The sequence below is a fragment of the Brienomyrus brachyistius genome, chromosome 19, assembly GCF_023856365.1.
Source record: "Brienomyrus brachyistius isolate T26 chromosome 19, BBRACH_0.4, whole genome shotgun sequence".
NCBI lineage: Eukaryota > Metazoa > Chordata > Actinopteri > Osteoglossiformes > Mormyridae > Brienomyrus > Brienomyrus brachyistius.
The window spans coordinates 11,419,238-11,440,091 of NC_064551.1; the positions used below are offsets into that span (position 1 = coordinate 11,419,238).

The following is a 20,854-nucleotide window of genomic DNA, read 5'->3' on the forward strand; positions in this document are numbered from 1 at the left end:
CATCTGCTAGAGGCTAATTTAGAACACTTTAGTCCTAAAAAGCCAGAAATGCTTGCCTTTTTAAACCCACTAAAATGTCTATCTATTTCCATGTAATGGATCATACTGTAGGCTGGCGTGGCAACAGCCAAATAGGTTTTTTTGGGTAATGGAAAATTGCAAAAATTATGAAGAATTAATGCACAAAACAGACTGCAGTGGCTGCATTTCACTGGCAGGCAGAGGGATTTGTTTATACCTAATCTGATAAACAAGGATGCTATGCTGGTGAAGGATTCCCTATGGGTACTGGGGTGCCATGGGGGATTCTGGGTATTATTGTGTGGAATAGAAAATTCTGGAATCAGAGTAAAATGTTTTACCCCAGAGTGAAGGTTTTACCCTGGGGGGGGGTGTTACTATTTCCCTACATGTACAGTTACAGTACATGACATTTTGCTTTTACATGTATATTGTCCACCACAGTTGCAAAGTATCTACAAACATCACATGAGAAAATGGCGTCTGTGGTACGGTTTTGGTTTTTGTGAGTGCGAGTTTCTCTATCGGCCCATATTCATTTTAGGTTTTGTGAGCAGACTGAGGGGGTTTCATGAAGCTGAATGGATGCTTCACAGTGAAGGGAGGGAGCCGGTTAGTTACATGATATAGAGCGTGTGTGTGTGTGTGTGTGTGTGTGTGGGGGGGGGGGGTTGATTCCAAGGGCCCTAAAAAATGTGGAGTATACTTTGTCTGGTCTGGCTTGGAGGCCCGATATCTTCAGCTGCCCTGCAGCTTGGGGTCACAACTCAGGGTCAGCCAGCATCCCTGAAGCAGTAACGTTTAAGAGCCACTAGATGCAAACCCACAACCTTCTTGACATAGCCACAAATCCCTAACCTACTGAGATTCATCGTGCCCCAAGCAGAAGTTTTACACAGTGACAAATTCCATTTAGCTTATAAACCAAAACCGTATTACGTGAAGACCATGTTCATACTTGACTATCCATGTTTGACAATAAATGTCACTATTGCAGGCAAACAATTTTAAAGTTTCATGTAATTATTTAAATACAAAAAAATACGTCAAAGGGCTTTTAATTAACACTATCAAAGAATTGCGGTTTGAGTGACAGGTGTATGCATTAAAGGCATGCTGAACTGTGCCAGCTATTAATATTTTCTAATATTGCACAAAACCTGTGACCTGTGCCTAAACATTGATAGTAGGGGTGAAACACTGGTTTGGATGAGATGCGTTTTTGGATAATAACCTGTATCCCCGATCCAATCCCATCCCACCCCACGTATACTGCTGTCTCACAAGCTTCGGAGGAGCGCTGGTGTTCCGCAGGACGCAGTGAGACTCAGTGGCGTCTTATACCCATAACAATAAATTTTCCAGCTTTTGCATTGTGCCTCTTGGGGGGGGGGGGCGATGTCGTTTCGGTAGTTTTTCATGAATATACATCCGCCGACGTTTTCCACAAATAGCCTCGACTTTAATACTGCGAGATTGAATTTGCGGCAAGCGGTCACGTGTCCGTGCGTGACACCATCCAAAAGTTGCACTTGCAGGAAAGAGCGGAATTTATCCCGCTATTGAACAGCGGCGCACACTGGATGCCACCTGGGATATCGGGTTCGCTGATCCTCCCCACCACTACCTGTATCTCGCCCTGGGAAACTGGGGGAGGGGTCAAAAAAAGCCGAAGGAGCCATGGGACACGACTACGCTTTCCTGGAACAATTAACCTTGATATGAAACCGGCGTGCCTCTAATTAACGACGAGTCAGTGAGGTGCGCACATTCGGCCGCCGGCTCTTAGATCGCCGTGCGCGGTCTCAGAATAATTACATTTTTGAAGAGCTGCGTGTCCACTCCAAGCTATCAGATCTCGCTTACTGGTCCACAAAACTGGGAATCTACGGCTGCCAATATAAAAAGATCAGCACTACTGGCGGAAGAATTATAAAACATGAAAATCTGAATATGTTTTTATAATTATTCGGATTCTGTCCTGCGGTGCCACAGCTTATCTCCAATTTGTTTGGCTGTGTGGGGCAGGGGATTCTCACTAGCTGTTTTCGTGGTCCAGCATCTGAACGGCATCGTACCGGCACACATGCGAACTGTCCGCTCTCGGTGGACCTCGCAGCCCGCACCCGGTTTGCATTCGACGGGGACCAAATCCAAACCCCCGTCCTCCGCTAAGCCAACTCGGGCCACCAGTGCGGTGTCTCCCTCTGCGATAAGGGGGACCGAAAAGTAGAGAGGGATCCGCGTCGCCTTGCGGCCATGACTATGGAGCCGGACGAGAATCTCAGCGTGTCCAAAAAGACTGTGATCGCCAAGATCTTCAAAGTTCGCAAGCGGAGGGAGATGCTGTTCGTGCAGGTCTGTTTCATCTGCAGTGTCCTCTTCATGGCGTGGTGCATGTCAGCGCTGCTGACGAAAACAGGTGAGTAGCCGGACCGGAGCGGTGGCGGGCGGTGGGCGAGCGCGTCAGCCTCCGGGGCGCAGTGGAGGAACCGCGATTTCTGCAGCCTAATCTCTCCCGCAACTACGTTCACATCAGCTCCTTTAAGAAATCCCCTTTCAAGGACATGCATTCGCACAGTTTAATATCACAATCACTGATTCTTCTCTTTTCCAATTGCATCCTACTGGTATCAGCTGTCAGCCGGTTAATATAGCCAGCAATCATGGCATGTCATCTGATTTATTTGCGGCACGAACCACTGACTTTATCGCAACGCTAATGTGTGTAGTGAAGGGATCCTTTCTTATGATAAAGGTTAATTATAAACCTGCGGGTGAATGTTAGTCGTGCTGGGGGAGCCTGTAACATGACATGCTCACAGTCCGTGTTTAGACTGGCTATAGATCAAGAATATAGTATCTGCCATGTGGGGATGGCCTTGACTCCTGGCGTACGGGTCAGCTTAGACCGTGTTTTATGTTGGTGTAGAGATGTGCGGCTCTGCCGCAGTACACCGCACCAGTGACGTTTCGTGACCGCGGTTCGGACGGTAACTTAACGTGGTCGTGGTTTGCGTGCAGAAAGCGGCAGATCGTGCTGATCGCAGTTTTTTTTTTTTTTTGCCGGGGTGAGGTGCGGGTGTCGGCCAAGCGGAGACCTGCCTGATCATCTTTCCTGCCAGTCGTGTGGGTTCTGGGACACGTTGTGGGTCGCTTGGGGCTGTGCAGGGCGGAAACGTTACAGACGGATTGAAATGACCTTGTGGGTGTCGATTGCCGTACACGGCCCTTCTGGGTCCATCTGCTGTATCAAAAAAAAAAAAAAAAAACTGGAGTATGGGGGAGAGACGGGTTTTGGAAAAAAAAAATCAGCATTCTCTGCGTTAACTGGGTTCTCTTGATCTGTACTGCAGTTGTACATGTCTGCGTGATTTGCACCGATGGGAGAGACGGGCAGCATAAAGTCTCTCCACCTTCCTCTAGCACAGAGGAAAACAATAAGGGCTGAAGTTTGACAACTTCATCGCGCTGACAAATTAGGCTTCGGAGGCACACTTTGAGCTGCATCCATCAAATGTCCCGCCAGCTGTGTATGTTTGACATCCCGCAGCATCTTGCTGCCCCGTGTTGGTGTCGGACACCATTAGTCGATTGCCTCCATTATGATGCCTATTCATGTATTTATAATGAATAACTTAACATTCAATTAAGAAGGTACTTTAGCAGAAGTCCCCGAAGAAAATCTATGAAGCAGCTGTATCCACTGTTCGATGTACGTTTGCACGTCACATGTGGGGAAAAATCACTTTGTTTGGGATTTTAATGTTAACTTTCAGCCAGGCATTTTAAAAGTAAGGTAGGGCTATGTATGTTTGTGCTTTCCCCGCGATTGTTAATGCCAGCGGTACCTAGTTCATTGAGCCGATGTCGGAAATGCACGGAAAGCGTGGGGGATGTCCCTGCCATTCTCTAGTGTGACTATGTGTGTGCAGATTCTCTCCACGTCACAGGACTGAGGAGTTTTTGTTAATGTTTGCGCTAGAAGCCCAGAGGTGAAAAGAAAAAATTGTGACTGTCAGACAGTTGGGGGAAGGTGTTAATTGTAATTCCTGCAATGCATGTAAAGTGAGAGTAGTGGCAGCATCTGTGCAGCACGTCGCTCCCATCTTGTTTACTAACTGAGTGTATAGTTAAGGTGTCTTTTTGAAGGGTGTGCTGGGTGGGGTAGTTGTCTGTCAATCACCGACCGCTCTGCAGTCCCATTTGTTGCTTTCTTTGCTCCCTCCTCCACAGCAGGCTGTGGTTGGCTGGCCTGATCCCCATGTATATGGCAGTTAGTGTGTGGTGTACTTCATGGTCAGTATGAGAAGCTGTGAAGATGGCACTAGCAGGGGCGCTGTAAAGGGGGGGGGGGTAAACGATGATGATTCTCGGGGACCATGACTGAGAGGGGGCCCAGAGAAGCCCCCAATAAACTGTGTTGGGGGCCCTGTTAAGATTCTTTTCATGGGGCCCAAAATCCTTAGCAGCGCCCCTAGGCACTAGTGTTCATTGTGGGCTGTAGTGCCTAAAAAGGAACTGGTGCCCTCTATTCATGGATAATGCAGTATCAGAGGCAGCTTGGTGGGCCGTGTACTGTTCATTTTTGGGGTCAGGGGGCACTGTCATCGCAGCCTAGTGTTCCACCTGATGTAACCTCTCAACATGCCTGGTGACGGGTGCCCTGCGTGTGGTGTAGCCTTACACCTACTAGCAGATGTTTTGCTCTGATTAATGGTTTCTGCTTGCGCCCCCTGCAGGTCATGGGATGATCGTGGAAGGGATCCCCGTCGAGGATGAGCGTGAGCACTGGGGCCGCCGGCTGATGGCTGCAACTGGCGCCAACCACACAGAGGAACGTAACTGCACTGAGCCAGGTGTGACGGGCAGGGAGCTGAGATCTGGGTGCCTGTCTGTCGTCTCTTGTTTGCAGGAAACTGGGCCGAACGTAAAGAGATTTCTTAAAATGTTCTTTGATGGTAATTTTGATTATTATACCTGTGTTGCATCTAAACTGCTAAAGACGTTTCTATGTTCTTGCATCCAATGTCACTTGGGTCTGGTCCTGATTCTGGTTGGTATCACATGAACCACTGCATATTTCGAATACTTTGAAGACCTAAATTCAGAGCTGTGGGAATTCTGGGATGGCAGGAACACCAGCTTGCATCCAAATATGTTTCTTTTGTCAGATGCAAAAGATGGTTGTTTGTCAGATGAGTTAATATGTTTCTTAAGGAGCTTTTGAATGGATCTGTGCTCATCTAGGTTTGTGAAGAATCTAGTTTTTTTTTTTTTTTTCTTTTTTTTTTCCTTTAGCTAATGTAGCCATTATTTCTACAGTCTCAAGGCTCTGGCTGTATAATAGGTGGTTTATTTAAGAGACTTTGAGTTTTCTCACCTTAAAACATTATGCCCTTAAGAGTTGTTTGAAGGCCTGGTAAATAAGAGAGGATGTAAAAGAATGAAGCCCTTGATCAAGATGTTTAAGACTGCAGGTAAGAACACTGGTGAATTGACATGTTTTTGTTTGGTAAAGAAACAAATCTATTTAAAATTCTTCTCAACTGGCACCAATTGAATCTTAATTACCCATATTGTTTGTGTGTGTCCTGTGATGGACTAGCATCCCACCCAGGGTGTGCCCCAGCCTTGTGTCCTGTGATGCCTCTGATAGACATTAGGCTTTGTCGCTTTGCAGGATAAGTGGTTTGAAGATGGCGGATAATAAAAGGTGTTTGTGCCCCCTCCCTGGAGGTCTCATTTTGACCTCCTTGTTTGTGAAAACGTTTCCCTCTGATCATTTGTCTTTCAATGTGTTCGTCCACAGCCGAGAAATCTAGATAGCAGCATTCTGGAAATGGTAACCCCTTTTAACTTTTTGCGTTTTTGAAGCCGTTCAACGTACCATCACTACGTCTGTGTAGTTTTGCAAGTAGTGTACGGCCACCTTGCTTGTCATATAACACTCATAAGGTAGTGGGCTGTTTTACCATGGTAACAGAAACCCGGTTCTAAAAACAATTGTGATGGATTCCATCCAGACAATACGACAGAGTGTGGCATCAGCAGGCGAGTTCAGTACCAGTCAAAGTGCCCCTTCCCAAGTGCAGTGGGAGTGCAGCAAATGAACCCCCAGAAGATGATGATGGTGATATTTAAAAAAGAAAAACCCTAAATATTTTTCCTATAATAATCCCTATTTCAGTTGCAGGCATTACTTGAAGGTGGAATGAAACTACTAATTTTAAAGCTGTTTTGAGCCCCACTCAGTCTCTCACACTCTCCTAGTCACTATGTTCCCCAACCATAAAAAATACCGTGTCAATCCTGGGGGTCATGTGACCCTTTTAGTGCTGTAATACTGCAGTTGAATGCCTGTAATTCACCAGTCTGTGTCTTAATGACTAAATCGTGAAGCTGTCTGTGCGAATGAGGAAGGGCTGCGGCACCTCTATGGACAGCAGGAGCGTGCCTGGAATCTCACACTGCACCCTGCCTGCTGCGGCCGGTGTGTGCAGCATGACCCCACTGTCTTGGTTTGTGTCCCGCGGTCTGGGGACTGAGCCTGAGCCCCCCCCCCCCCCCCCCCCACCCCACTATCGTTTACTCCCCTGCGTTTGTCTGTATGAAAGTGCCTGAAACGTCATACCTTGCATAGATGTGTGGTTCTGATTCTTATGTCGGGTCACTGCAGGTCTGATCATGTCCGCTGTCAAATTCTGTTAAGGAAGCAGCTTTGGCATCTGACGCCCGCGTGACGTGGGGGCACCTCTGAGTTTTGGCCGTGCTGTCAGACATGTCGCTGCTGTTCCTGTGAACGGATTATAGCCAGGGTGCTTAGGAAATGGCGTAATGCAGTTATGGGTTGACTCCACCCCCTCTCCCTCAGCTATGCTCTCGCAGTATAATTGGTATAAATATGCAGTTGTTGACATTTCAGTTCCAGCGTGCCGTGAGGAAGCAGTAGCGTGTGATTACGAGTCCCTCTGCTCCGCCGCATCCTCTCCAAGGGGCTTCTCTGGGTGGGGGTGGCTTTTGGATGGCCGGGGGCGCTCTGCTCAGCCCGCTTATATAATCACACGGCTCTCTCACTTCAGGTGCGAACAGTGTCATTTCTGTGCAGTCGTGTCATCGTCTGCACTGTAGCCAAGATGGTGTGTGAGTCAAGAATTCAGCGCTGTGTTAGCTGGGCTACCCCATACCCACACTGGGTTGGGTGGGGGGTTGTAGATGAGCCATGTTGCTGACAACCTGTCCATTTCCTGTTTCTCCTGCCCCCTGCATGGGTGTGTGTTTGAGGGGGGGGCGTGCTGTGAGAGTGCCGGGCGGGCATGTGGGGCATCGCTGGGAGGTTTCCCTCCCCATGCCGTAACAAGATGGGAGTAAACGGGCTGTAATCTCACTACTGACTGATCCGACAGCAGGGAAAAGCCCAGGATGGGCGGGTGAGCTCGAGGAGGGGAGGGGTACATCGCAAGTGAGGTGTTTTTGCATATGTAAGCCATTTCGGTCTACTTTTAAGATGTTTTCTTAAAAGCTGCGTATCCCACCCCCCCCAAGAGCAAATTTTAAACGTGCAGTCCCTAGTGTTGACTAAGCTTTAAAGAATCTTTTCTAGCTTCTCACTGCTTGCCTGCTCTTGGATCACCTTCAACATAGCTCAAGGTCCCATCAGGTCTGCTTACGTTCATCTTGGGTCAGCACTTTACCAGAAAATGGTCTCAGTGGTTTGACTGGATATGAGGGCTGTGTGTGGTTCAGTGGATTAGGATGCTATCGGAAGGTTGTCTGTTCAAATCCCAGACTTGGCAGAGTCACCTTTGGGCCCCTGAGCAAGGCCCCTAACCTCGGTTGATCCAGGGACATTCTGGCTCTGCTTTCCCAAAAAAGATGGTGATGCAGGTTTGCTCTCTCCCCCCCCCCCCCCCCCCCCGCGTCTCGTGCCTCTACCCCAGTGTCTGTTCACGTGAAGTTTTTGATCCCACAATCTTGCCATTGACCTCTGTGCTTTATCAGGAAGTACGTTTCTTTTTTTATTTCTTTCTTTGTGTGCTAAGTGCTCTGTTGGGTCACTTAAGTCGAGCGACCGTCATGGAAAAAAACCTCCATTTGGGTCTGTGATGCAGTGATGACTAAACAAACGCCCAGGTCATTGTTTACCTGCGGATCAGAGCTGCAGAAGCTGAGGACAGCGAACAGGGAGTGTGTACAGCGTGAGGTCAGTGTCGGAGTGTTCGGACAAGGCCGAGTGCGTGGCTTGTCAAGTGGATTTAGCTGCAGGTCCTTATTTAAGCTCAGACCTTGAACTTTTGAGACATTTCAGGTGGTCTCTTTGGAAATTGAGGGTCGCAGGCTAAGGTATGCTAAACTGATCGGTAATAAATTAGCAGTCAAGTTGGCTGTCGTGTTGAGTCTTGGAAGGCCGGAGATGTTCTCCTGTTGGAATGACGACTGTGGACTGATGGTACTCTTGGCCTCCATCACAGTATAATAGTTCAGTGCTATTTATGGACAGCAGAGTAATTATTTGGTGAGCTGGTGGAATGTTATGAAGTTCAGACCTGTTTTTAATTCTGTTTTGAGAGAAAACACTTTAGGGAAAGATCCTTGGGGCGAGGGGGGCGGGGGGGGCTTAGGAGAGACGTGTGGTGCGTCTGAGGGTGTCGTGCGAGTTGTGATAAAGCGGCAGCTTGAGTCACCTTGACCCAGTTGGTGTGTTAATTGCTATTCCAGTACGGGGCTTCAGAGATGTCATTTAGCCAAGTGCGAACAGGCCAGCCCAGTTCTCCCACTGCGGCCATGACACCGCACTTTCTCACGACTTCTCTCCTCTCTGGTTTGTTGGGTCGGGTGGGGAGGGACAGACCTGGCTGTGCTCCACGGGGCAGGGAGCGACCCCTGCCGGGTTCACACAGAACCGGACATATGGACCCGGCACCTTGTTAGCCGTCTTGAAGTCCAGCCAGAGCTGGCCCTCTGTACTGTCGCCTTCCCTATTTTTATGCACGACCTCAGACCTTGAGATGGTCACATCACCACCTGGCTAAACCTAATAAATTTTTAATTCATTTGGTTTCAGGTCGGGCATCCGGAGCGTTTTTGATGCTCGGGTCAGCTCTGGGTTAATGGAATGAGGTCTGCGAAACAACTTCGGAGCCAGAAGTCACATAAAACTCAGATTGGCTGGTGAAAGAATTGAACTGCCGGTGTTTGGGTAATCTTGCAAAACCAAGTGAAAACATTAAACGTCTGGTTATGACCTTGGACTTAACTTTGGGCCTCTTCTTCCCATTCAAGATGGAGCAGATTGTAGAGTAGCGCTGATTTGTGCCTGGTTAGTTGGACTCTGGCGACCTCTTGTGTTCATTAAGTTTATTGCAGCTGAATTAGACCGGTCTACAGGGATCCTTGTTTACATTGAGAGCTGAAGGACATGCCCCCACCCCCACGTGAGTGTACTTAATGAAATGCCCACTATGCTTATTAAAATACCCCCAGGGACCTCAACAGCTTGAGAGAGTGACTTGGCAACTAAAATATTTATTTCATTGCAACTCCGCATCTGTCCGAAGTCCTTCCCCTGAACGATGGCTAATTTATGCTGATGCCTGTATGGTGGCAGGTAGCCTTCTGCGTGCAGATGTGATGTCATGTCTGGTCATGTAGGGAGAAAGAAATTTCTCCAGCAATATGGGCAAAAAAAGGTTTGCCCGCTAACATTTATAAATAACACTGTTTACGAGTTTCCCTGCAATGGGTGGCTGCCCATCCTGGATTCTCTATTTTGTCCCTGTATATTCTGGCATAGGCTCTGGGCCTCATGACCCTGCGTAGAACAAACTGCTACAGTCAATGGATGGATCATTTTGAAGCAGGGGTAGCCAATCTTACCCGCAAAGGGCCGGTGTGCATGCAGGTCTTTGGGGTAACCTTTAGGTCAGCTGTTCAGACGCAGGTGTGAGGACTCTTCAGCCAATCAGTCCTCTAATTTGTAATCCAATTAGGGAGTTGCAGTGAGAACCTGCCACACACTGTGGCCGTCAGTGACGTGAGACCATCTCAAGGTCTTAGGTCGTGCATAAAATAGGGAAGGCGACCGTACGGAGGGCCGATCTTTCTGGGTAAGACTGGCCACCAATGGTTTAAAGTGTTTGCAATTATTAGAAATGTGCCAAGTCACATTTGGGCAATGTTTCTGCCACATGGTGCTATGACGGTAGCCTATTGCCTGACTGCCCCCCTCCCCAGTTGGAGCTGTTTACAGAGGTCCACCCGGCCTCCCCCATCCCGGTTCTGGCATGGGCCTTGCAGTCTCCAGCTTGCGTTCACCGCCCGCTCCCCTCCTCCTCCGTTTCAGCGATCCAGGAGTTCCCAGATGACTTGTTCTCCAACACCGAACGGAAGCAGGGAGCGGTGCTGCTACACATCCTGGCGGTAAGCGTCCCACCGCAGGATGGTCACCTGACCGTCTGGCTTTGGGGTGGGGGCCTTGGGTGTAGCGTGATGCTCCCACCGCGACCGGCCCGCCGGGGCGTACCGCCGTTATGGCCAGTCTGGCAGGATGCCATATTTGTGCTGCTGACGGTTTGTCTTCATCCCTCCTCATGATTACTCAACTGTTAGAGCGCCCCCTCCTGGTGCCATAACGCACAACGGGCCCTCGCCCACTTTGTGAGCCCGCGGGATGTCCGGCACTTCCTATGGTTGCCGACAGTTCATCACACGGCAAGTTTTGCCAGCAACTGACAGTGGAATTTATGACGAGAGGGACCCCGTGTGACCAGTATAACTGATGCATTCGTTGTGCATTATGGAAAACGCCGGCAGTTTGTCATGTTGACAGGACGAGGGCGCAACACGTTATTCATTCTGAAATGAAATATCCGGAGGGCCCGACACGATCAGACGCATGGCACCGATGTTTTCCTGCCTCGTTACCTGATTATTTCTGTCTGGCTTGTTGTTTTTTTTTTTTAATATGGCGCTCTGATTTGATTCTTATTTTCCGCCTGCTTATGCCTGGAAAGCTTATAGAAGTAGTCAGGGTCTTTAAATGCTTTCCCACGCATTCCTGCACCCATGTCAACATGGCGCCCTGTCATCTTCCAGGCGCTGTACATGTTCCTGGCCCTCGCCGTAGTCTGCGACGACTTCTTCGTGACGTCGCTGGAGAAGATCTGCGAGGTGAGCCAGCCGCCTGCCCCGCTGGCCCCCATCTTGCCCCCCTCGCCCTTCCGGCCCACCAGGGGACCCTCTGGCTACCCTTTCTTGTCCACAGAAACTGGACCTGAGCGAGGACGTCGCCGGGGCGACCTTTATGGCCGCGGGCAGCTCGGCACCCGAGCTCTTCGCCTCCATCATAGGTGAGGTGCTCCGCCCCATTTGGAGAACCAGAGCATTCCGGTCCAGACCTCCCACTGAGCCATACTGGCTATCCCACAGGGGTCTTCATCACCCACGGCGACGTGGGTGTGGGTACTATCGTCGGCTCTGCAGTCTTCAACATCCTCTGCATCATTGGTGTTTGTGGGATCTTCGCCGGCCAGGTCTGTACGCCGTGCTCTCATTGCCACAAGCCGCTATTGGACCCTAAGGCATAGTGGGCCGATAAACGGCAATCACTGGGTCCAGTGTGACGGACTCAGCACTCTGTGAATGGCTGTGCACTCTGCTTGCTTGCTACGCTCTGGGCCACATGATGCTAACATAGCGGCCATATTCACATTTGACTGTCCCCTCCCCCTCAGGTTGTGATGCTCACCTGGTGGTCGGTGTTCCGGGATTCCTTTTACTACACCTTGTCTGTTGTAGCACTGATAGTGGTAAGCTTTCTGACCTGTATATACACACACACAGTCCATGTATTCATATCTTTGTGGGGACTTTCCATTTATTTATATGGGCCTAATCCTAACCATGCCATCCCAAACCCCTACCCACCCCTAACCTTAACCATAAGTTACCAAACGAAACACAGTGGTAAAGCACCACTGCTGGTATACATAAACCAACCCACACTGCGAAGAGACACTACCGTACCGGTTTCAGGTCGCTTTGGTTTCCACTGCAGAAGGGTTAGGGTTAGCTTGATAACGACGTTGCTGGGTTTGGAGAGAGACAGTGACGTAAAACGGAAACGCTTATTTACTGTTCACGCTGTGTATGTAATGTTTTTATTATGTGCCTAAATCTAGTGATGGTCAAATTTTAAGCTTCATGAACCGTTTGCTGTATTTTCTGACCCCACTAGATGGCGCTCTCAGATAATCCATGCAGTTAGATGATGATGTAGCCATCTCAGTTTAGTCACACTTTCAGCTGTGTCAGCTTGGGAATGGCAGAGTTTCCAATGGAAAATTGTCAATTTGCAGTGTGGCTCAGTTCGTGATATTTTAAAATACCCCATAGTGGTATTTTCCTGTGTCTGTGTTATATCTGTTATATGTGCTGATTAAATGCAGCTTCCCCTTCCTTGTTCTCATTCACCCCCCCTCCCCCAGTTCATCTACGACGAGAAGATTGTGTGGTAAGTGCCCCTCGCCCTCTCCACGCCCCCCACTTTGAGTGCTGCCATGCCTCAGCTTTGACAGACTTTTGACTTCTCTCTCAGGTGGGAAAGCCTTATTCTGGTGGTTATGTATACAGGCTACATCATCACCATGAAGTAAGTATGCCTGCTGCGCACTTATTCTCCAGCAGGGGGCGTACACATCTCTCCCACGCAAGGCGTCTAGTGATGGCGCTCTGTGTGGAGCCGTGCGTAGGAGGCAGGGGTGTTGTGATGCTGAACCTGTGTGCAGGAAAACCTGGGAAGGAGCTTTTTTTATATTATCTCCCCATTCTCCATTAGTATGAATCGGGGCGGTACTTCCTACTGATGGCCCATCATCCTTGGCCCATTTTGTGTGTAATCATCCTGCTCGGTTCCCTAGGCAGTCAGCAGCTTCCCACTCAAAGTGCTTAATCTGTTCTCAGTATGTCTAAGGAATCGTCTTGGAAGCAAGCGTTTCGCTCTCCGTGGATGTGCCCAGGGCTTGATTTTTGCTTAGTTAATCCCCTTCATAATTCTGAGTGGGGGGGGCAATGACTTATTTTTTATTTTTTTTATTTTTTTTCCCCCCCTCCCTCCCCGTGCAGATTTAACACAAGCCTGCAGAATTTTTTCACAGGGAAGTCCAACAAGAATGTTGCCAATGGCGACACCATGAGAAGCGAGCTGGAGGAGGGTAATGATGATTATGATGGTAGTTGGGATGACCCATCGTTGCCCTTGTTGAGTCCAGGTAAGGCTAACCAGGCAGGCTGTGCTCCTTCGCCTGCTAGAGTAGCCGCGTTGGGGGCATGGCAGGGTGGGTGGGACCTCCGTACAAGCTTCCTTCAGGAGTCCCAGAAAAGGTGGCCAAGTTGAGTTGGGGGGGTTGACAGGACGAGCGAGGCTGGGTTCAGCATGAGGTACCACACCCTCCTGACCCTGGGTGCTGTGGGAAATCGAGTACATGTGTGGTGCAGCCTTCCTTCCTGATTTGGTTCTGTAGTTGCTCTGATTTTCACCTCCAAATCTTTCCAGCAGCGCTTTGACACTTTGGCTAAAATGACCTCTACTGATCTCTAGTTCTGCTGCTCACTTTCCTACCAAGTCTGCACGGGCCTCCGGTTCCCGACCATGGTCCGCTGGCCCCTTCAAGGGCTGCTCTTCTTTATCTGGTGATGCCTGTCTGATTAGCCTTACTATGCCTGCTGTTTTGTGCCGTTTCACCTTGCTCTTGCAACTGTGCCTCCTCTCTACGTTTTTGGGCTTGCATGTTGGGCTAAGTGGTGGGAACGTGTTAGAAACCCCTTTGTGTGTGTGTGTGTGTGTGTGTGTGTGTGTGTGTGTGTGTGTGTGTGTGTGTATAAGTACATGCGTCTGTTCCTGCATGCTTCCTCACTTGGCCCGTCAGTTCCACCTCTTTGTCTGTGGCTCCGAGGCTGGGAGGCCACAGTTTACAAACTTACAGAAAGCGTTCAGATCTACACGCAAATCGAAATTATGAAATTTCTGCAGCTTCACTCAAATCCATCAGCTTTTAGGACCTGGAGGGATCTTATTGGTTTTGTAGTCAAGCCTATGTGACAGAGGGGGAGGGGGCATTTTTTGTTTTTTAGTGCTTATTTGTGCTTTTTTACCGTTACAGCAGTTAGCCTGTTCTATGATTTAAAAAAAAAAAAAAAAAAAAAAAAAAAACCCAAAGCTGGTGTCTATAAAATACCTGATTCTGAATACAAATTCTAATGCTAAAGGCTCCATCAGTTGACTTCCCAGCCTGGCTGCTCTCGTCCCCATCCTGGTCTCGAATGGCATGTCTCCGCAGCTGAAGGCATTCCTGTTGTCTCAGTGAAGCCCAGCAGGACTTACACCCGCGGCTCCGTGGTGATGGTGGATGAGATCATGAGCAGCAGCCCTCCCAACTTCCGCTTCCCGGAGGCTGGCCTGCGGGTCATGATCACCGACCACTTCGCACCCAAGACGCGTCTCCGGATGGCCAGCCGGCTCATCATCACCGAGGTACGGGGGAGTGGGAGCTGCCAGTTAGATTAATTTGGCACTGAGATCACCGAGCACGTAAGTCTGGCGACTTCTGCGCTTCCTCTAATCTGAGTAAGGATTGGGTTCCTAGCAGGACATGACTGGTTTCTCTGTGGTGTCTCTGGGCAGCGACAGAAACTGGTCCAGTCCGCAAACGGAGTGGAGTCGGTGGTGGTGGTGGGGAAGCTGGAAATGGAGAATGGTAATGTACCGGAAGATAAGCCGGAGGAGAGTGACCTGTCCTCACCATTCACCATACCAGGTAAGTGGCACATGCATGACTGCCTTTTGACGTTGTGGGGGTATTAGAGGGGCAGTAATTCGTCTGCAGCAGTCAAGCTTATTAGCCAATATATTTTGAGTTGGAGTCACATTGGTGGAGCCACTCCAGAGGCCAATTAGCTGGGGGCGGTGCATCCCCCCCCATAAATACCCCTTTAATTGGAGGGTATTAAGGCTGGGTGTTACATGCTATGACTCGGCAAGAAGTTCCCTGCTTTCATTGGTCTGTCTCACTAATACCAGTTTTATTAATCATTTTGTGATGCATGACATTGCTGCCTCACGCCTACCCACTTGTTTGGTGGTTCTGTGTGAAAACCGAATGAGGACATGTGCATATTGCCACCGAAGCTGCAATTTTTCCTCATTCCTGTAGGGGGAGTGATGAACAAGGTAAAATGGATAATCTCCTGGCCAATCCTGCTGCTGCTCTACTTTACTGTGCCAAACTGTGCCAAGCCACGATGGGAGAAGTTCTTCATGCTCACCTTTATCCTGTCCACACTCTGGATTGCTGTCTTTTCATACTTCATGGTGTGGATGGTGAGTGGGGAGGGTTTATGTTGGTATCCGATGGACAGCTTATCCACATCGCGATATCGATATAGTGAGCATTACGGATCGAGCAGCAGTACCTCGATCTGACCATTAGAGGGCAGCCTTAATATACAAAAGCTGTTGGCTTGTATCTAAACATCTAGCTATGCTTACACTGGTGCATGTGGCATCTCCATATGCAGGTCACGATAATCGGGTACACCCTGGGAATCCCTGATGTCATCATGGGCATTACCTTCCTGGCAGCTGGCACCAGCGTTCCTGACTGCATTGCCAGTCTCATCGTAGCCCGACAAGGTGCTGCATTTCCTCCCCTCCGTCCTGACACTCTCTACCCTACACGTTTCTGCTATTTCATCCATGCACACACAGACCGCGTTGGGTTTGGTCCTTTTGGCTCTTGCGCCCCCCGGTTAGCCGGCCTTCTCTCTCTGCAGGCCTGGGGGACATGGCGGTCTCCAACACCATCGGCAGCAATGTCTTCGACATCCTGGTGGGGCTGGGTGTGCCCTGGGCCCTGCAGACCATGGCAGTCTCCTATGGCTCTGAGGTATCGATCATCCGAGCATGTCCGTTTTCTGCTGATCTTTCACGCCCATGATGCGTGGATCTTCAGTATAATGTAATAATCGGACGATCTTTCTCCCCTAGGTGCGGATAAACAGCGCAGGGCTCGTGTACTCGGTAGTGCTTCTGTTGGGCTCTGTGGCTCTCACAGTAAGTCAGTCTGGCTTAGCTATCGCGGCATGCCGACCTGTTCATACTCCACACCTTCTGCGTACGTGCGCTCATGCTCCCCCTACAACTCCATTGTAGGTTTCGGGGATCCACGTCAACAAATGGAAGCTGGACTTTAAGTTGGGGATTTACGTCTTGGTGCTGTACGCCATCTTCCTCTGCTTCTCCATCATGATCGAGTACAACGTCTTCACCTTCGTCAACCTGCCCATGTGCCAAGAGGACCACTAAGATTTGCTGGCTCCATCCCAGTCCAAACCATACCTCCCATCTGTTCTCATCATTCCAACTGACCTGACCCAGCCCATTGAGCCTCAGTCTGGTTCCTGATCTTGTAATCCCTCCCCCGCTCCATTCTGCCATTCTTTGTGAGAAGAATGGTTTCCAGAACCTTCTCTCCACCTGGGGAAACGGGACTCCTCCATATAAGATCCTGCTGGGTTCCAGCCCCAGGCCTGCCCAGGTACCCTGCTGAGGCCCACTGGAATCTCTCCATGGCAGCTTTCTTCCTCTCCCTCTTATAGATGGGACTCCAGATGGTGTTCTGTCCGCCACCATCGCTCCGCCCCTCTACGTCTCTCTAGCGTGGGAGCCCACAGCTCCGCCACTCGACCTCTGCTGCAGAGGATTGCCAATGACTCTTAAAATTCTTCGAGAATGCAATCTGGCAGCTCAAACGTTGAATGGATGCCATAAGTTGTTTAAACTATAATATTGACTGCATGATGTGTGTTTTTTTTTTTTTTTTTTTTTTTAAGAATTATTTCCTAGGATCAAAACTTTGACAGCTGGATTAAAACATTGATACCTTGTGGTGTGGGGAGCTTGGGAGGAGTGTGGGCCTCTCGTGTAGTTGGGGAAGGGAACAGCAAGGCAGGTGCCGGGGGACTTTGCCCTACGCGGGTGTCCCACGTCGACCCGGGCTGGTGACAGGGCCCGTGTGATGCAGATCGTAATTTGAGAAGCAGAATTCACTTTTGTGTGTCTGCGTGCGTCTGTGGGGGTGGGTGAGGTGGGGTTGGTTTGCATGAGAACCTTTCCCCGCTGGTCTGTGTGGCACGACGACACCAGGGTCAGCGTGTGGGCATTTGCTTAGCTGGTGTTTCGCTGTCTGCTTGAAAGCTCATTCTTTCCATTCAGGGACTATTTCACTTCCCATTGTGGCACTGGGTTGCACAATGTCTATTGCACATGAATCCGTCCACTGCGTGGGCTTTGGAAAGGAAAGCCCCCCCCCCCCCCCCCCGAAGAGCCTTCTGAGTGGCACAGACATAGGGCAGGGTCTCTTGGTGTCCTTTTGTGGGGGGGTCTGTAAGAATATGGTTGGCCTTGCATCCTGTGTGCGTGTGTGTGTGTGTTCATCTAGGACAGTTTGACCTTCTTTGTGTGTAAGTCACTCCTACATTCAACTCTTACCGTTACCTTTCTGTGTGTCGCAGTGGCCCGATTGTAGGTGTTTGGCTGTCTGGGTTACTTGGTGCTTCTTGTAGCAGGATCTATAAAGCACTAATAGGGACTTTTTCTTTGGGACTATTGCACTTTTACCCAGCTGCTGTCCAGTCCATTTTGAACCAGTGCTTCCTTTTTGTGCGGTTGGTCTCAGCAGGGCTTTGCTGCCTGTGTTTGTGGGTGAGATTTATGGGATTTTTTTTTTTCCTTGTTTCTCCCCCCACACTTTTTCCAGAGTCCTTTTCCCAGTGATGGCATTTAGAGGATCTGCGATTATAACATCATTCGGAACATGCAGTGCAAAAACACTAGGTGGAGCTTTTGCTACAGAGAGACTGGCAGCAAGTCAAACTTAAGTTGGGACCTTGGCCACCTTTGGAGTGGGAGGAGTCTCAGTGCCTGTGAGGAGTTTAAACATCTGCTCTGATTGGGCACTGCTGTAGCCTCCCAGTACCTGTATCTGCTTCTTCAAAGTTAGACAGGCAGTGCAATGTTCAGTCCTCGACCCACTGAGGGGTGGGATTCTCTGCGAGGACATGAATGAACCAAAAATCAGCTCTTCCTTCTAGAGGCTGGGAATAAGTACTCTGCCGTAGTTGCATGTGCATGGTGCCGAGGTCTTCATTTCGTAGTTCACCTTGCGTTCACCTTCCACAGCTTCCATTGTCTCATCCTTGACCTTCAGTACCAGGAAATGTATAAATATCTGAAGTGCTCAAACACAGCCGCTGTGGAACGGAGGGGAACCATTTCCTGCATGCAGCTGCATCTTCTCTGTCGCGAATACGTGAGGGCGTTACTCTGTGCTTCCATTCTGGGGGCTTTTAGGTTGACATCTTCAGCTTAAAAGCGCAACATCAATGCGGATTGATGCAGAGGTGGGAGGCTTCTGGTCGTCCTGAGGTTTTGTGGACAGTATCCCAGAATCCTCAGGCTGCGATTTTCGCTCTGGGAGGAAATGACCGCGCTGCACAGCAAGCTTCCTTTTCCCCCATTGGCTGTTGCGGATAAGCGTGATCTTTGCTGCCAGTTGCTTTGGAGGGTCAACAGACGTGCGCGCTAATCGGGTGTCTGACTGGATTGAAGACGCACTTCATGCAGTACCTAGCAAATGCATGCTAGAGGTGAAAGCCCACCCGCCCCCCCAGGTTGTGGCAGAAATTGCAATGCTGCCTGCCCGTGTGGTCAATTTCAGGTCTTGGAGGAGCATAAGAAAAGTTCTCTGTATCTAAACACAAAACTACACAATGTAACTTTTTTATTTTCCCTGGATGCTCCTAAAGCTCTCTGTGTACGAAATAATGGCCAGTGTGCACTGGACTTCCCGCGTGTACGTTCAGTTGCAAATGCAGTGATTTATATATTTTTTTTTTGTTTTGTGTGCAGACACCTGAGAGATGCGTGAGCCTGAATGAATGAATGTGACTTTGCACACTGTGAGGGCAATGTGATGTAGGGTCATTTTGTCAAAATAAATGGTTTAAAAAAAAAATAATATATAAAATCTAGCTGAAGCATACTGACCTCTGTATACCTTCTGAATGTACTTCTTGTATCTTGCTGTTAGTGGACAATGATACATTTAACTGTAAAGCAATAATGAATAATAGTTAATGATTGGCAAAAAAAAAACAGCTGATGTACAATTGTTTAAAAATATGGGCTGTATGATCAAATTAAACATTTATACACAGTGTTGTCCTGTCGCTTTCATCCACTGTAATGCCTGGGGTGTGCTTGGCCGCCTTCTACATCCTGTTCGCGTTGGGGAAAGGTGCACTGCCTTGGTGGCCTTTAGCGTTGGCTTTAGTGATTCTCCCGGCCAGCTTCATCCTCCTCTCACCATAAATGATGTTCTGTTTCCTCTGCAGTGTTTGCTGGATGTGTACAGCGGGGGATTCCTTTATCCCTTTTAAGGAAATTAAACGGTCATGAACTGTTTCCGTCGACTGTTAGGGGTGGGAACGTCTTAGTAGTTGCGGTGTGAATATTTAAGATTCGATTCCGCCAAAACAGCCCTCTGCTAACTTGTGGGAGTGAGCGGTCGGGCTGTGGAAATGGGAAGTGGACGATGACTGACCTTTTTTTTTTTTTCTTCCACCTTTCGGAAAATTGAAATAATTTTATTGAACCTGAACCTGATGTCCTAATTTACCCTCAGGTTTCAGGATGGCAGTCACACAGCGTATTTTATCATTTTTATCTGTGGGGTACTTGGCTTGTTGGCTGTACCTGTTATAGTTAGCTGACCTCTCAAACTTGCAGCTCTTTCAGCTGAAATTAATGTAACTTTGTCGTCCCCCTCTGGTTTTTCAATGGAGTCAGGTAAAGCAGATAGAAAACAAGTCATTAAGGGCTGCATGTTTTAAAAAGCGTTTTGTAATTTTAAGCTGCCAGTCCACTCTTTTGAGGCATACCTGCCCGTTCATGCAAACAGCCTGCTCCTACGAATGGGTGAATCTGAATATGTACAGCAGGTAGAGTGCCAAGAGGTATGGACTCTGTGAGGCTCCGACGTGTGATTTCGAAGGCAGTGTGAGACCTGGTGTCGGACGTGTGGCATCTCGCGCTCCTCTGGCTTTCACGCTGTACAGAAAGGTGTGATAAACAAAAAAAAAATACCCAGTCAGGGTCAGTCCAAAAACACTTTGTTTAGGAATGAGGACAGAGGAGAACTACCAGGCTCATTAAATCTAACAGGAAGGCCACGAGTGCAACAGTGTCCCAATCCATGAAGTCCTACTGCAGACGAGGTTGGTCCTGCCTGGCTGCTACTGAGATTTTAGTATGGGTTCAGGAATGTGCATATATTGATTTTACCCTGAACTCCAACCGTATTTTGAATATGTACAGGTTTGTGCTTGGCTCTGACAGGGAGGTGAGTCAGATGACTGGGTTCTTTTATATGGACAAACACCTGCCATCTTCCTAATGTCTGCTGGTAATGTAAGCTGAGTGTTTCTTTTCCCCAGTAAATTTTGCTTGATCCCCTAACATTCTAGCAAATTTGCCTTTTTCTCTCTCTCTCTCTCTCTCTCTCCCTCCGTCCCCAAAGCACCTAAGTGTGACCCCTGTGCTGTATTGCCCGACCACGTCCTGCTGCCATGTCCTGGAAACGCAGTCTCCCATCCCTGATCTCCGGTTTGCTCCAGCGTGCAGTTCCCGGGTCCTACTCCCCACCCCCGCACTGCAGCACTGCAGAGTGGTGTGTTACCGCTTGGCGGCTGTGATCTTTCACAGCTGGATGAGCAAGCA

The 20,854-nt window shown here is 49.1% G+C and overlaps 1 protein-coding gene across 3 annotated transcripts; it reads left to right on the forward strand.

Annotated features, from left to right (window-relative positions):
* Window positions 1-1,573: 1,573 nt before the first annotated feature.
* On the forward strand, window positions 1,574-19,292 carry slc24a4b (solute carrier family 24 member 4b). Of its 3 annotated transcripts, none has more exons than XM_048985614.1 (17): window positions 1,574-2,443; window positions 4,764-4,880; window positions 10,364-10,440; window positions 11,116-11,190; window positions 11,285-11,369; window positions 11,449-11,552; window positions 11,754-11,828; window positions 12,507-12,532; window positions 12,617-12,670; window positions 13,144-13,289; window positions 14,358-14,551; window positions 14,702-14,834; window positions 15,231-15,397; window positions 15,595-15,709; window positions 15,850-15,962; window positions 16,064-16,129; window positions 16,229-19,292. In XM_048985614.1, the coding sequence occupies exons 1-17, from the start codon at window positions 2,281-2,283 to the stop codon at window positions 16,379-16,381; spliced, it is 1,863 nt and encodes a 620-aa protein (XP_048841571.1). In that variant the 5' UTR covers window positions 1,574-2,280; the 3' UTR covers window positions 16,382-19,292. The 3 variants fall into 3 exon arrangements, with proteins under 3 accessions (XP_048841571.1, XP_048841572.1, XP_048841573.1); XM_048985615.1 differs by having other exon boundaries at window positions 1,575-2,443; window positions 13,144-13,250; window positions 14,382-14,551; XM_048985616.1 differs by having other exon boundaries at window positions 1,580-2,443; window positions 13,144-13,232; window positions 14,382-14,551.
* The last annotated feature ends 1,562 nt before the right edge of the window (window positions 19,293-20,854 follow it).

Coding starts and splice junctions, on each gene's coding strand:
- slc24a4b (XM_048985614.1), top strand. CDS start 2,281: ATGACTATGGAGCCGGACGAGAATCTCAGCGTGTCCAAAAAGACTGTG. Junction 11,829..12,506: donor CTGTTGTAGCACTGATAGTG/GTAAGCTTTCTG, acceptor CCCCTCCCCCAG/TTCATCTACGACGAGAAGAT. Junction 12,533..12,616: donor TACGACGAGAAGATTGTGTG/GTAAGTGCCCCT, acceptor CTTCTCTCTCAG/GTGGGAAAGCCTTATTCTGG.